This window comes from Bombus pyrosoma, linkage group LG2, assembly GCF_014825855.1.
Source record: "Bombus pyrosoma isolate SC7728 linkage group LG2, ASM1482585v1, whole genome shotgun sequence".
Lineage (NCBI taxonomy): Eukaryota > Metazoa > Arthropoda > Insecta > Hymenoptera > Apidae > Bombus > Bombus pyrosoma.
Window position 1 is genome coordinate 4,892,648 of NC_057771.1, and position 14,768 is coordinate 4,907,415.

The 14,768-nt window shown below is 38.1% G+C and overlaps 1 protein-coding gene across 6 annotated transcripts in view; it reads right to left on the minus strand.

The window, feature by feature from the left end:
- The window catches only part of LOC122577758 (leucine-rich repeat-containing protein 4C-like), a 265,892-nt gene that overhangs the window by 22,758 nt on the left and 228,366 nt on the right, over positions 1 to 14,768 (minus strand). For 5 of the 6 annotated variants that reach the window (XM_043749302.1, XM_043749303.1, XM_043749301.1 and 2 more), the window contains one exon: positions 10,877 to 10,945. The exons of the other annotated variant lie outside the window; for it this stretch is intronic. In XM_043749302.1, coding sequence (XP_043605237.1) covers positions 10,877 to 10,945 — 69 coding nt within the window. The remainder of the gene's footprint in view (positions 1 to 10,876; positions 10,946 to 14,768) is intronic. 6 annotated transcript variants of the gene reach the window in all.

Genomic DNA, 14,768 nt, shown 5'->3' on the forward strand with positions numbered 1-14,768 from the left:
AAGAGGTTATCGACAACTCGTCACTCCCAAGGACCAGGGGGAGTACGGTGATAAAACAAACGACGAAGCACCGTAGCTTCGCGGGGCGAAATATCGTTTCAACAGCCAACGAGAGGCTGTTCAATATTTCGAGAAGTTCTGGCTACGAGGAGCAAGAATTTGGCAGGTCGTCTTCGCTTCCAAGTGGTATACAAGACGTATCAACGAGGGCTTTTGAAACTTTTTTTTTGAAAAATTATATATGTGTGAAAATAGAGATATCCGACTATATCGATCTGCACCATTTTTATCCCATAAAAGTACATCGATTGCGCTTGCTGACAATCACAAATATCATAAATAAATAAAGATAAATAATAATTCGTATCAATGCACACAGATATGTACACTTCGTAATATTAAATTAGCCAAAGTACAGCCTGATCATTCGTTTGATATTCCTTTTTTCCTCTACTGTTTGGAAAATAAAGCGTCTTTAACAAAAGTGCAAAGCGACGGGCCTTTTTCTCTCGCATTGCCGATGAAGATGGTTCGTCGTAACGAATTTACAACGTTCTGTGAAACATCCTGTAGGTCGCGATTCGCTTCTTACCAGCTGTTTGTCAAAGCGTGACGGAATATGTGACGGGAGGATTGCATTTCGTAGAGCGTCCCGTGGAAAGCGAGAAAACAAGAAGAAAGAACGCTCTGTCGACGAACACGGAATATACATACGTTGCTTCGTGACGTCAACCAAAACGCACGAACGCTCTTTCCCTCTTTGCTACGAGAGCCGAGAGTTACTTTTTCTCTTCTTTTATGCTTTCTGTAAATGTTCTACATAAAATATCGGCCGTGCTGCAGCCTCGTAAATTCGTAACTCCGTACCTACGTACAGTTGAACGGGATCGAAGATTTTACTGGTATTCTGTTAAAAAATGAAACTTGGTCATATCGATGCCTATTCAATCGCTACTACTGTTCTTTGAATCTTTTAGACGTCATCGACGTCTAAAGCGAAAGAATTAATACAATTCTTTATTTATTTTATTATGTCTAATTATTTATACTTTTATCCGAATAAAATCAACGGAGATCTTCCACAGAATCCAATTAAATGCCCCTTTCGTGCCGAAAACATGTTACGTTTCCTTTGCTAGCGGCTGTTTCTGTCCGTCGGCAGGAAACGTTTCAATCAGCTTAAGAAGGATTACTTTCCTGATTCGAAGGCGGTGGAAAAAAGAAAGAGGGTCGCATCTTTCCGTCTGTGACAAAAAAAGTAGCTAGATACGGCCATAAACGGGACACTATATCTTGATACAAGTCCTCGGGCTTGTATCGGTAACTGAAACGGATAAGGGATAAGTTATGCTCGCAACATTGCTAAAAGATATCTATCGGCGATAATAAAAATAGTATACTTTCCGTATCTAGGAGATCTCGATAAAGAATACTCGCAACTTGTTCGACTGTGGAGAACGTATTTTTCACTCTTTTCCGTTGGCTCGGTTCTTTCGTATTCTCGTTGCCGTTCTACGCGAGAAACGCTACAGCTGCATATATTCCGTTACAATTTGATAAGTCACTACCGCTATATTGCACGCTGCTGTATTTTTCAACTTGCACGAAGAGATAAGCACTCGATCCGTGATTGTGGCCATTTATTCGAATCGATGTTAGCACCACGAACCGATTAGTCCACGTGCATTTAAAAGGGCGCCTCTTTTACTTTGGAAATTTCGTGTCGTTGTTCGTTTTGCGCCAAACGGATAGCAGTTAGGTTACTTGACAGTCAACGTAATCGCCTGATGGCTCGCTATGTTTGCGACCAAAAGACACGTAAACTATAACGGTAAAGACACGTAGCATGCAGATATTTTTCGTGATATCGAAAGAAAAATATCGACAAAATCGTTTGCACAATTTCGCATTATAATGTAAAACAACACCGTAGGTATATAACAAAGAAAGATTGTCTTCCTTCGAAGTATGGAAAAAATTAAATCTTCTCTCAAAATTGTGTATTTGCCTGTGAAAAGACATAAACACGATGTTAATTTCGTTACGTTTTCATTCGATATTTAGTGGGCTTTTCTTTATTTTCGATTACTTCCATTAATCTGTTAGGTACACTATCCATTAACTTACTCACAGTTTCGTTTCGACGAATAAAGAATATTCGCCCACGCGTATCTTATTCCCCTTTTAAGTTCACCGATATTTTCTATAGGTGGCTTCTCCTGACCGTAAACTTTTCTTGCTAAAATTTCCTACAGGTTCTCGATCGAGTTCGGGTCAATGGTCCAGGACTCAATACTAGCCATGGTAATAATCCTATTCCGAAACCTTAAAAGCACATCTCGTAGTGGCAGCTGTATGAAGGGAGAAAAATGGTCTTTTATTTCAATTGCGAAAGGCAATAATTCACCGTGTACCATCTTCTGATATTCTATAGCGTTCAATTTACCCTTTACAAAAACAAATTTATTTAACATGTTCCGGCACGATCAGTGGGTGTTTTCTTGGAAACATCGAGGAAATAATGCGGAAAATGTGTTTGAAACTTCCATGAAATATGGCTTTAATAAGATAATTCCAATCAAATAGAAGAAATATCGTTCGAGTAACGGAAACTTTCTGCAGGTTTGCCTGCGAACGACGAAATAATTTCTAAACGTTAATTTGCGGTTTGATGGAGATGAAATCGCGTAGAGTGAAATTATAGAAAAATCGCGTTCTATTCGAAGAGGAGCGCTACGAAGCCACAACGACGTTGTTGTAAGTTGCTCCTCCTTGGAAGGACGGGAACAAGAGAATTTTTCGAATTTCCACCGGTTTCCTTAACTTCCGATTCTCGTTTCCAGGCGAGATTCCGGCGAGCAGAGTCGTAGTGGCGCGTGAAGATCCATCCCCGTTGCACCTTCGACAAAGCGTTTGACGAATTTCACCGAGATTGAAACGTGCTTTATTCGTTCGTCGATGAATCGACGCGCCGTTTGGTTTAGCGGCGTACAAGTAGCGAAAAGGTATCAAAGTCGTCGCGAGAAAGGATAGCTTAACGTTTCACGGGCAGATCCGCGCCATCCAAGCCACTGCTCTCTCCACAATCGGACGGTTTTATTCCGTTTCGCGGTACGATCGATTGAAAATTAACCGTCGTGTAAGTTTCGCCCGAACTCGAGTAGAGCAACGGACCGAATTCAATATCGGCTTTTAATCGTTCTGAAAGCGTCTGAACTGTTCAAGGGCTGACGTTCGCGGTCAATCGAGTTGTACGCGAGTCGAAGATCGATGGTGTTTAGCGAAATCTCGCGATAAATAACTTGCCGGAGGCAATTTGGAAGATCGACGAGCGCGAAAAAGGATGGAAAAGCGACGTTACGCGACGACAGTTCCGCTCGTAAGAAATGTATCAAAACGTTTGCAACGGTTACATCGTTTCGCCGAGATCTCGCTTGGAACAAATTCGCCGACTGGCTGGAATTTTACGTATACGAGTTAAAGTTTCGAACGTTCGGTTAACAGCGTTAATCCTCCGCGACAGGGACGATTGCGCTGAAAAATAAAGGCGAGGGGGGGGGGGCAAAAGAAAGCGGAAGTTTTCGCGAAAAGGGGAAAAAGTCGGGCGAGCGTCAACGGCGAGTCGCTGAATTTAAGAGCCTCGCAAGATAGAAGAAGCTTTGATAAAAACTCGTCCGGTCGACAGGAAAGTTCGCATCGCCGATAAAGGCAAACTGTATTAAAATAGTGTATAATTAAAACGAAGTTTCCCGGGGATGGTGCGATGCTTATCCGCGGCTTAAACCGAATTTAAGCAGCTGGCTTGTCAAACTCAAAAAGAAAAAAAAAGAAAAAAAGAAAACGTCTGAGTGGAAGTGACCCGGAGTCTCGGTCTCGTTTCAATCTACTCTCTGTCGGTAAAAACAGCGGATATAACTGAAAAGGCGATTTATAACTGGAAGTTTCTTTTTTCGTTTTAGAGAACGGTCTGGCGATTTGGATAGAATTTAACCGATTCTCTTTCGTTGAGCGATTCTAATCCGAAATAAAGATTTTTCTTTATATACAGTTTTTAATACAGCTTTTCTTTTTTTTCTTTTTTTTTTTTTTGTATTTCTTCTCTCAACTGCATAAGTGTAATCCTTACACGTATTCGAGAAATAGAAATATTATATTCGTCGTATCTTATACGTTATTCGAGTATTTTCGAATGATAATATAAAATAGTTCTGCTCGTATAATACGCTTGCATCTTATTCGACACGAGTGAGTTTTCCTTCATTTTTATAGTTATTCGAAAGTTGGCGAATTTTTAGTTCGCCTTATAGCGATCAAAGTTTTAGCAAAATTGAAAATAAGTTTGTCGAATTCCGTGGTATACAGAATTACGAATAGAAGAAATCTAGGCTTTTGAGTTGGAAGATTCGGACGTTTACCAAGTTTCGTATTAGATGAGTTTAGCAAGTTCGGCCACCAAAGTTTAAAACGCGCCTGACCCTAAAAAATTGATCTAAGATTGTGCCGATAACTTTCGAATATTTCCTTCGAGATATTCTTGAAGGGCTGTCGCTAAAAATAGAATCGCGAAGAACGTAGATAGTGCGATCTGTCGTTTTTCTTACGTTTTATGCGCATTCTGTGTAAACTTTTCGATGAAACACGTATATCTGAAACGAAAGCACGGATCTTTTATTTACGATTTTGTATGTGTATGCGTCTGCCATGATATAAAACTGCATATAATTAATTCAAAACAAAACCACTAAAAGATATTTTTAGCTAGATGAATATGTATGTACTGTGACACGGTTTCTCGTTATAATAATTATTTTATAACGAAATCGTAACAAAAATTAATATTAACGGAGAATATTTATGCAGAAAATATTCTTGGAAAGCTTTTGAAACAGAAAAATGGAAAGTTTTAAACCATTGATAAAATGAAATATAGTCACGTAGTATCAAAATTTCAAATTTCGAAGCGAATCCCTCATTCGAAATATGCAGGTATATCATTTTTTATCTCGTCTCACACCTGTCAGCATTCCCAATATATGTGTACACATTAATCGAACATTTTTCACGCAGCTTCACGAGGTCAATTTTAAATCAGCCGGTAATTTCGAAGTCTACGAGGGAAATATTTATTGGTTAAACGTGTCAATTCTTATTTAGAGAACAACGCGATAAATATTTTCGTTAGATGCAAGTTGTTTGACGGAACGTAGGACTCGAATAAGAAACTGACTGTTTTCTCTCTGCTCTCGACACTTCCGTGCTTCCTATCCGCGAAACGTTTCGTGAAAATGCAATCGTGTCGTATCTCGCTTTGTAGACGTCACAGTTTGACAGCTGTCACGAGATTCGGCAATATTATAGCTTATATTTTTCAGCCGAGAACACCGATTCGTCGCAGTTTCATCGATCCGGCGCGGCGTTTCCATTACCAGAGTAATACGCGTTTATTTGCACGCGTCGTTTTCGCGCACAACCATTACGCTGAAAATTTACGACATATTTCGAGCCCTTCGATCGATATGCCCCTTTGTTGTACTTTCGCGTTAATAATAAATGATCGCGTTGGTAGCGCATGGTTTTACAGCATCGCGAAATCAACCATTGGTACATACATAACGAGACGTTCACGTATAAGGTCTATTATAGAAATTTATAGCGAAAATCATTTTGCTTTTTATTTAAACTGCAACCAACTGTATGGAAAATTTTGAAGATTGACGGTATCGACGTATAATCGATAGTAAGACAACGATCGTATAATACTTTTAGTAGTATTTTTCGGTAGCATCGATAAAAGTTCCGCGGTATTTGTTAGTGACGGAAGATTAAATTACGGCGTGATGCGAAGATTACTGAAACCAACGTAACGCTAAAAACATTAAACTCGCACGATCCTCAAGAGTACATGACGCGAAAACAAGTTTGAACTTTGCCGTACTCTCTCGAGACTGACTGCGTTGCAACGTAGCGAACTGCACCACTCTTGCTCGGACTTTGATGCCGTGTGCAATAAAGGAAAGTTCTGAGCGATGATGTACAACGACGATAGACAGATACTTATTTAGAAACAATTTCGAGATCGGTAACAAAAATGTTTATTCGAATAGCCGTCTTTCGATACGTTTTCTCCGGATGCAAGAAGATGAAGAGGCAAAAATTCTGACGAAAAGACATTACATCAATTTCTAGCGTGTAATTTCTCTTTCTGCCTACGATATTATACGAATTACTTTTTATTGCCACTGCCCTTGGAATTTATATTCAAAACAACGTACACGCAGATCCGCGCAATTATTACAGCAGCAATTCTACGTAATTTATACGTTCCGTGTAATCGTTACAATCGTTGCAATACGATTGTTACAAATGTTACGTATTACTCAGAGCATATTGGCATTAACTCGTGCAACCACTTGTTTACACGGATCCGTGTTATCAAATATATTTATTTATGTTTGAAAACATAAGTTTCACTCGTATGTGTTATCTGTCAAATTATATTATTTGCAAAGGGAATTTAATTACTCGTGACGTCGAATCGTACAAATACCGGCACATGTAAACGATGTATTTTCAGCAAAATATCATGTACAGTAAAATCGACGATTGTTTTTAGTATTTCCAGACGATCACCGATATAAAACGATAAATGACACTCCACCGGCACAAACGATTCAACGGAATATCGTTATGAAGTTCGTACAATTTCGCTGTGTAATTAAATTAATTGTATGATATTTCATTTACTCCCAACAAGTTTTAGAAAGTGGTGAGAAAGTCTGCCCCTCTCGAATTAACAAATACATAATGGACAGGTCGAATATTTTGTTTGAATATTCGCAAGTTTTTACGCGTCATTTTACGAACCATCGTGTTTTGTAAAGTGCATTAAATCCAGTAAATTTCAAAGTTCCGGAGTAGCAAGTTTGAAAATTGTAGAGTTCAGAAGTTGCAGGTTCCAGAATGTAAAGTTCAAATAGCACGGGTTCGTAACGGGCAAGTTCAAAAAATATGAAACTCACTTTTGCTGTTACGATGCTGTAAACGAAATAGGTACAGGGGCACGCTTTGCACAACGCACGTGAGAAATCGCTGCATAATGCACGTAACACGACCGATGGATAAATTTCTACAAATTCGTATAAATAGTTAATGAATTTTTCTAAAGTGCATATAAAATATATGTTTTTAATTTTCTCTCTTATACACGACAGGTATCATAGATATTCGTGTGAATTTTACCGGGGCTTCGTTAATTCAGGAAAAATTGGAACGTTAAACACTGGAAATGTTTGATTACTTTAGAAAACGGGAAACAAGCGAAGCATAGTTTTATTTAAAAGGATTGACAAACGCTCGGTTTCATCGAAACCGAGGGAAATTTGGGATAGAATCTGCAAGTGATTCGATGGTGAATTCTGCTGCAACGCCTCTCTCTCTCTCTCTCTCTCTCTCTCTCTGTTTCTCTCTGTATCTCGCCCGCGTCTCCGTTTTCATGCTTTTGTGAAACGCAATTCCGCTCATATGAGACGACCGTGCTTTGACAAGCCGCAGATACCAGAATGAAAAGTGTGAAATTTTTTAACAATACCCTTTACGTTGTTTACTCGTGTTAACGGAACTTTATAATGCACAACGTATCAAGGAAATGGTCCATGTCAATGTTGCAAACGTTAAAATGAAAGAAAAAGAAAAAAGAAGAAATAGAAAAAAGGAAGAGTGAAGGAAGCGAAGAAAAAGAAAAACGCAAGCAGTTCTCTTTATTCGATAAATACTAGGACAAGAATAAAATGAATCGAGTAACAAGGATGAAAGATCTAAAATTGAACGATAGTATAAAACTGTTCTTATATACATTGTATTATTACACTTACTGGTATCTGTAATTGTTTATGGCTGTTTATGTATTGGACAGCAAACTATTTATGAGCAATCGAATCTTACGAAGAATTTTTACTATAACGTATTACGAACCAAGAGGCTCAACCGCAGCGACTCTTCGTCATATCGTATAAAAGTTTTAAAAGGCGGGTAATATCGCAGATTTAAAATAAATTCAGAATATGAAAATAAATATCTCAACATGGAGAACAATTTCTAGTCATATTTATTAAGAAAAGACATCAATGCGGTAAAAATGAATTGAAATTCTCGATGTATCTTTTCTTTCATTAAATAATCGTGCTGTATTTTAATAAAATTAGTCGTGTACGTTACGATCGTAATATAAAGAAAAGTATCGCACAGAATGCACTACATTAACGTTAAATGAAATGGAACAGAATTAAATCACGGCGGTATGTTTTTAACACCGAAAAAGCGCGTGCACGACGTGGTTTTACGTTATTACGAACTTTCATAATTATTCAGCACGCGGTAAAGGTAAAAAGATGAAATGTAATGGAACATAAATATAAAATGGATAAATATTTGAAACAGAGGAACATTTCAATTAGAAATTTCTAAAGAAAATAACTCTTTACATTGTGTTTCTTTCGATGGGACAGTGCGATGAAATACGAATATACCATCTTATAAAAACGTGTTATTGTCCTTACCGCGTAAATTTCGCAATGATGATAATAATTTTTATGATACGCTTTATAATTAGACGAATACTTACGTACATAAGGTACAACGAAGATTTAAACGGGAATGAGATATATACTTCGATTCGATATTCCAATAATTTCATATGCAGCAATGCGAATAAAAGCAGGCCAATGATAGTGCTATAAAAAATCAAGAGGAAACATAAACGAGAGAGATGAGCGAAAAAGTTGAATAAAAGATAATGGTCTCTGGACAACAAAATACTCGCAGAAATCGTATTTGACGGTAACAGAATTTTTCGTACACCGGGTACAATCACTGGCGGGTCCTTTTGTGCAAAACGAATAAAGTGGCCAACAACGGCAGCTGTTCTGAATTCATCCGGACCTAAAAACGCCCCTCGTTATTCTATGTCGGTCCTAACAAGCACGTAACGAAACATTAAAATGTAAAAACTATCAGAAACGTAACCATAATTCGTGGCACGGTATTCATCATGGTAATCAAACCGCTCCTATCCGTAAACCTTTCACAAGAGGAACGAATCTAAACCTCCCTTTTGTTCCTACTGCGAGATTCTAATATACGTTGCGGTAACAGTGTAATTAGCTCGTTTTTTTTTTTTTTTTTTTTTACAAAAGTATTCAGGAATACTAATATTAGCAAATGGAAAAGGCAGTAAATTGCAAGGGGTAAAACTATCTTTGAATAATTGTGATCATTGACTTCCCATGTGCGCATTGTTCAAATGTATTGTTGCCTTTGTACTCCGTATTTTTATTACGTGTAACATTTTTTTAAAAATCATTAAACGACCTCCTACGTTCGTATAATATCTTTTCTTAACTGTTAAACCCTGTGTACTTACATTCTCACTGTGAAATCCACATACAGTCAGCGTAAAAAGTATTCGTGCGTTTTTCAAAGCGGAATAAGTTTTTCTGAAATTGGACCAAACGACACGATTTACCTTTTTCTTTTTGAGAATCTTTAAGAATAAGATGATCGGTCGATTTGATCCGCGAGCGTTTAAGAATGGCGAAAATTACATTTACCACTGTCAGTTACTTTTCTCTGCATCGACCGGTTTCGATGAAGTTTCCAGCACGCATATAACTGACGCATATAAATGTACAGAACGTACTGTATAAATTTTCATTATAGACTCAGACGAGAAAGTTACAACGAGCGATCTTTGCTATTATCTTTACGATTCGGATCAACTGCGATTTTTTTTAGAATTTACTTTACGCGTCATCTAAGTAGACTAATCCTCCTATCTTCTTGCGAAAGAATCGAGTCGTTTGATCGAGTTTCAAAATAGTTATCGCATTTTAAAGGGCCTACAAATAATACTCTGTTCACTGACCGTATAGTATCCGTGCACACGCAATTTCGCAACTGTTAGATCGTACACTGACGAATTTCGAGTAGAAAGAGATGTGACAGAGAAGATAGAGGCTGGATGTGGGTCGGAAGAGATATGTTGGAACGTGTTATATTTTTTAAACGATGACAAGGCACACCGCAGTCTTTGGGTCGGTCGGGCACGCTTTTCGCGAGAGACAGCCCGCACACCAACCGGAAAATCGGATTACGTGCAAACGCCAGCACCGGGCTAAAGCCTGGCCGAAGTTGAACGGGGTGCATCGGCCGGTGAATCGGCATCGCTTCAAAGTAACGTCTGTAACTAATTACGAGCCTTATCTATAGGCCATCTAAAAGGCGCTGATTAAACGTAGATTCTCGTTTCACCAAGACGATTCGATTAGACAGCTGGCCTTTTTTCCACCTGCTCGAAACGACCTTGCCCGCAGATATCTACGAGGAAAGATACCTTTCGAGCGAGCCGCTGTTTGAAAGAGAAGCTGCGATACACGATCTGTTGATGTTTGCTAGGAGATTTACGTGTTTTCAGTTTCGTGAATGGAAAGGGAAAGCGGACTCTTTTCTTTCCTCTTTTAGCCGATAATGACAAGGGCAAGCAAGGGGTAAAGTCTGTAAACGAGTTGAAATTTAGTCGTCAAAGAGAATTTCTCTTTTCCAAGGAAAAAAAAAAAAAAAAATGCAAATAATGTGGCGATCTGCTTGCGACAAAAGCGCGTCGCTCGAAGTGTTTTAAAAGGATATTCGTTTGATCGTAGGCGCGTTGCTTCTCGAAGAGACGATTAATAAGCATATAATACATCGTCAAATCTAATCTTTCTTTTTCGTGTCTTATATCGTCTTATTTCGTGTCAGATAACCGAACGTAATAATAATAATATATGCGCGATTACCTATGATCAAAGCGTATACGCGCACATATTAGAGTCGAGATATTTACCTGTGAATGAATGTCCGACAGTCGACTTGATCGCTTGACATCGTGATACGTCGTAGTATCTGACACAGTCTGAAAAATAATGCAAAAAATCACTTGTAAGGAACGTGACTTTGAATTTTACGAGTATACATTCGGTACTTAAATTTTTAGCACAAGTTTCCGTTTGTTAGAGAATCCGTGATTTTTCGACAAAAGGAACACGTCCATTTTTAGTCCCAGAAAGTTATAAAATGAATTATAAAATAACATTTACTGCGACAAATAATCAGATATTACTACCGGCTGCTAACAGTAATAACACAATGTATGAAATTGCGCCATTAATGTTATTACAAAAGTCTCAAAATTGAATTATGTTTGTTAAATCGAACAAAGTAAATGTTACTTAAATTTGTGTGACATGGCTGACCATCGATAAAATAAAAGTTGAACGATTGTTCTGGGGCATGTGCGCAATGTGAACAATTCAGTGAAGTTAATCAATAATTTTGTAATAAACATAGGAATATATTACGTTTCTATGACGTTCGTTTAACGAAATCGATAATTACGTCCGTACCGATATAAATTACTTTCGTTTTTACCACAGATACACTGCGCTTAAGTCAAAGAGGATACATAATAGATTTAAATTAAAGATATGCCAATTCGCAATGCCGCGCGTTCTGTACCTTGCGGAAATTGAATAAAATATTCAGGCCTGTTAAATGATATTTGACTGCAGGCAATTTCCCCAAACAATATTTAGAGAGGGAGATAGTATCCTCCCTTTTGAGTACATCCGGCCCAGCGATGTTTAACTGTTGACTGCTGACTGTACGCTGACTACTAGTAGCTGCTTGTTTGTCCTACTTATGTACTCTAACTTGTTTACATTTTGACATTCCGTCTGTTATATAGGATTTCAGGAAATTGCTTTTTACTCGTTTTTTAGATACACTTTTTACGTATTCCATTACTTTTAAAATATAACGTAGAAGGTAATACATACACATGTAGAAGAATAGCTTTTTTCCTTTTCCAATAAAATATATCTACTTTCTCGACCTACTTTTCTTTTTAAAGAAAACGATGCGTTCGCTTCGTTCTTCCCCTTTCAGAAAAATTAATGTATTTTATTTGTTCCTTTCTTTTACGTAACGATATACAGTTTCTGTACTTTGAAAGAAGAAGAAGAAGAAGAAGAAGAAGGAGAAGGAGAGGAACAAGAGATATTTCATATTCTCTTCTCTAATTAGAAAAAATAACGTTTAACTCACTTTCTGTATAACTTACTTTCGATATATAAAATGTTAAGATTTTTCCAAAAAAAGAAAAAAAAAACTGCACTATTCGATGCGATAGATGCGACGTAATTAATAGATAATTTCAATCTGATTATTGTAATATTCGAATAATCAAATAGATATTGCTATTAATTCCGATATGATTTCCTAAAATTTACACGAGATACAGGTCCTTTGTGATTGTAATTATGCTTTATAGATTACCCGGTAGGAGATCTAAAATCGCAATATCAATTGTAATCATGTACCTACATAACAAATTATTTAGATCCCTATTATATTGTTAGGAAAGTATATGAAAAATTAAATTCGTCGTTTGTATCCCGATTGTTTAATTGTTTAATTCACTCAGTCCGATCAATACTTGTTATACCAGACGTACGTTTTTACCACGTTGATAATACGTCATCTATTACATTCTCGCGTACATGTTGCATACATTTATCCATTGTACCTACCAATTGCAACTTCTTATTGCAAAATCATGATGTCTTTTTCGTACAGCTCATTTTTCATTTTTTTGTTCGCTACAAGTATGCTACAAGTTTCAACACAAAAAGATAAAAAAGCTCAACGACTTAATATATGATCGTCATGCGTACGCCGAGTAGCAACGATAGCAACAATAACAAGGATATCGGTGTACGTCTGCATTTTCAAAGAAAGATGAAACAGCTACTTTCATTGGTATAGCTTAATTATCACGAGTTTAATTGCATTATGGTCGCTCGCCACGAAAAGTGACAATAAGTCGAGCGTTCTCAAACTGTTGGCCAGCGGGATGCACGAACCACGCGCCGTAATTTCGTGCTCGCTTTTAAAGTGTTTATTCGCAAACGGCTCAAAGCCCGTCAAGGCTTCCTATGCAGAAAACACGAACACGCCGATAGATCGACGATTTACTTTCGCAGAGCAACTGCAAACGAGAACGCAACTTTCAAGCTGAAACTGGCTTTACTGCTCGCTCTACTATGTGGGTTAATCGGCTTTCATGCACCAACATACGTATAAATACGATTTCGCGGTAGACCTTCGACAACGCAATTAACAAAATATTCGAGGATATTGTCAAAGTTTATACTACGAAAATGGAAATTTTCTGTTTCGCGGTCTTTTCGCATATCGTAGAAAGGTACTACGGAAGTGACAGGATTTCGTTGAGCGGGCAAAGAGTCTTTGGAACAGAGCGATGAACGTTTAAACGGTGCGTAAAAACCAGTCAAAATCTATCTCTCGAATCATCGATATTTGTCTAAAATTTAATACTTTACGAAAACGTATATTCGTGGCACTATAGCGATGAAAATAAATAAATCCTGACAAATGAAATTACAGTTGACTATTGTACGTTAACGTGTATATACCATACAGACGATCCCGAAGAGGAACTCAGAGGATGGACAATGCGGATATAACGGTACCGAGTTGTCATGAAAACCCACCACCTTTGTTGAAATTCCACGCATCAACTACGAGGCATAGTTAGGTGGTAGAATCGACGATCGGTCAACGTGTACGAAAAGGAGCCACCACCGATCGTAGCTGCAGAAACCGTACTCTCAAGAGATGCGAATTTCAACGTCAACGTCTAATCAAGTCTGAAAACTAGAAGCGGCTGATAGTAGTAACACGATTGGTTTCTCCAAATTTTGTTTCGCTCAAGAGAGAATTCTTTGAAAAGAATTACAACAAGTACACGGTTACGCTTATGATTGTACATTTTTTTAAAAACCAAATATTTGGCAGGAAAAAATTTCTACACGGTTCGTCGGGAGAAACGAAATTTTTGTCACGAGTTTGCCGTGTCGTCGACAGAGGAGAGTCCGGTAATCGTTTGTTTCGATTGTACGACGTTAAGCGTGGACGGAAAATCGAGAAACAGAATAAGGAAAGAAGATCGGGAAGAACGTGTAGCCGTGGCGAGGCAATTCGGCGCCTGGCGTGGAACGAAACAGGCATCCGTGTAATCTGGAAGCAGGCAAGGAAAAAAGGTTCAATTTGGCGCACACCTCGAGACTTGGCGAGGAATCACCGACCTAGCCATTCGGAGCGCTCCTAAAAATCTGAAACAGCATTCGCGTCAGAATCTGGTGGAGATGGAAGATGCGTGGAAATTAGAAGTGTCAAGTCGATCGTGTCGGTAAATTGGAACCGCTTCTCTTGAATTTTCAGCAGTGTCGACGATCGAATGTTTTCCTTTAAACAAACGTAATAAAAACGTAAAAGAAAGAAAGAAAAAAAAGAGAGAAAGGAAAAAAGGAAAAGAGAAAGAAAGGAAGAAGGAAAGGGAAGAAAAAAAGGAAGTAATACATAGAGAAGAGAAGGGAATTGGGAAGCGTGTCGGCAGATATTGAAAGTATTAGCATGTTAAGAAGTTTTAAAGAGAGATCACGGAATCACGAGCGTCGACATCCCACGCCCAAGGATAATGAAAATCTCTTCCTCTTCTGCTTTTTTCAATTTGTTCAAATTGATGCTTGAACTCGCTCCTTCAGTATCGCCCGTACGAATCGAAGTGGGAAATCGGATTACAGAGATGGACGAACCGGAACAAAATTTGACATCGTTGTGAACGCGGATGTAGGTAGTACTTACATAATTTGCTT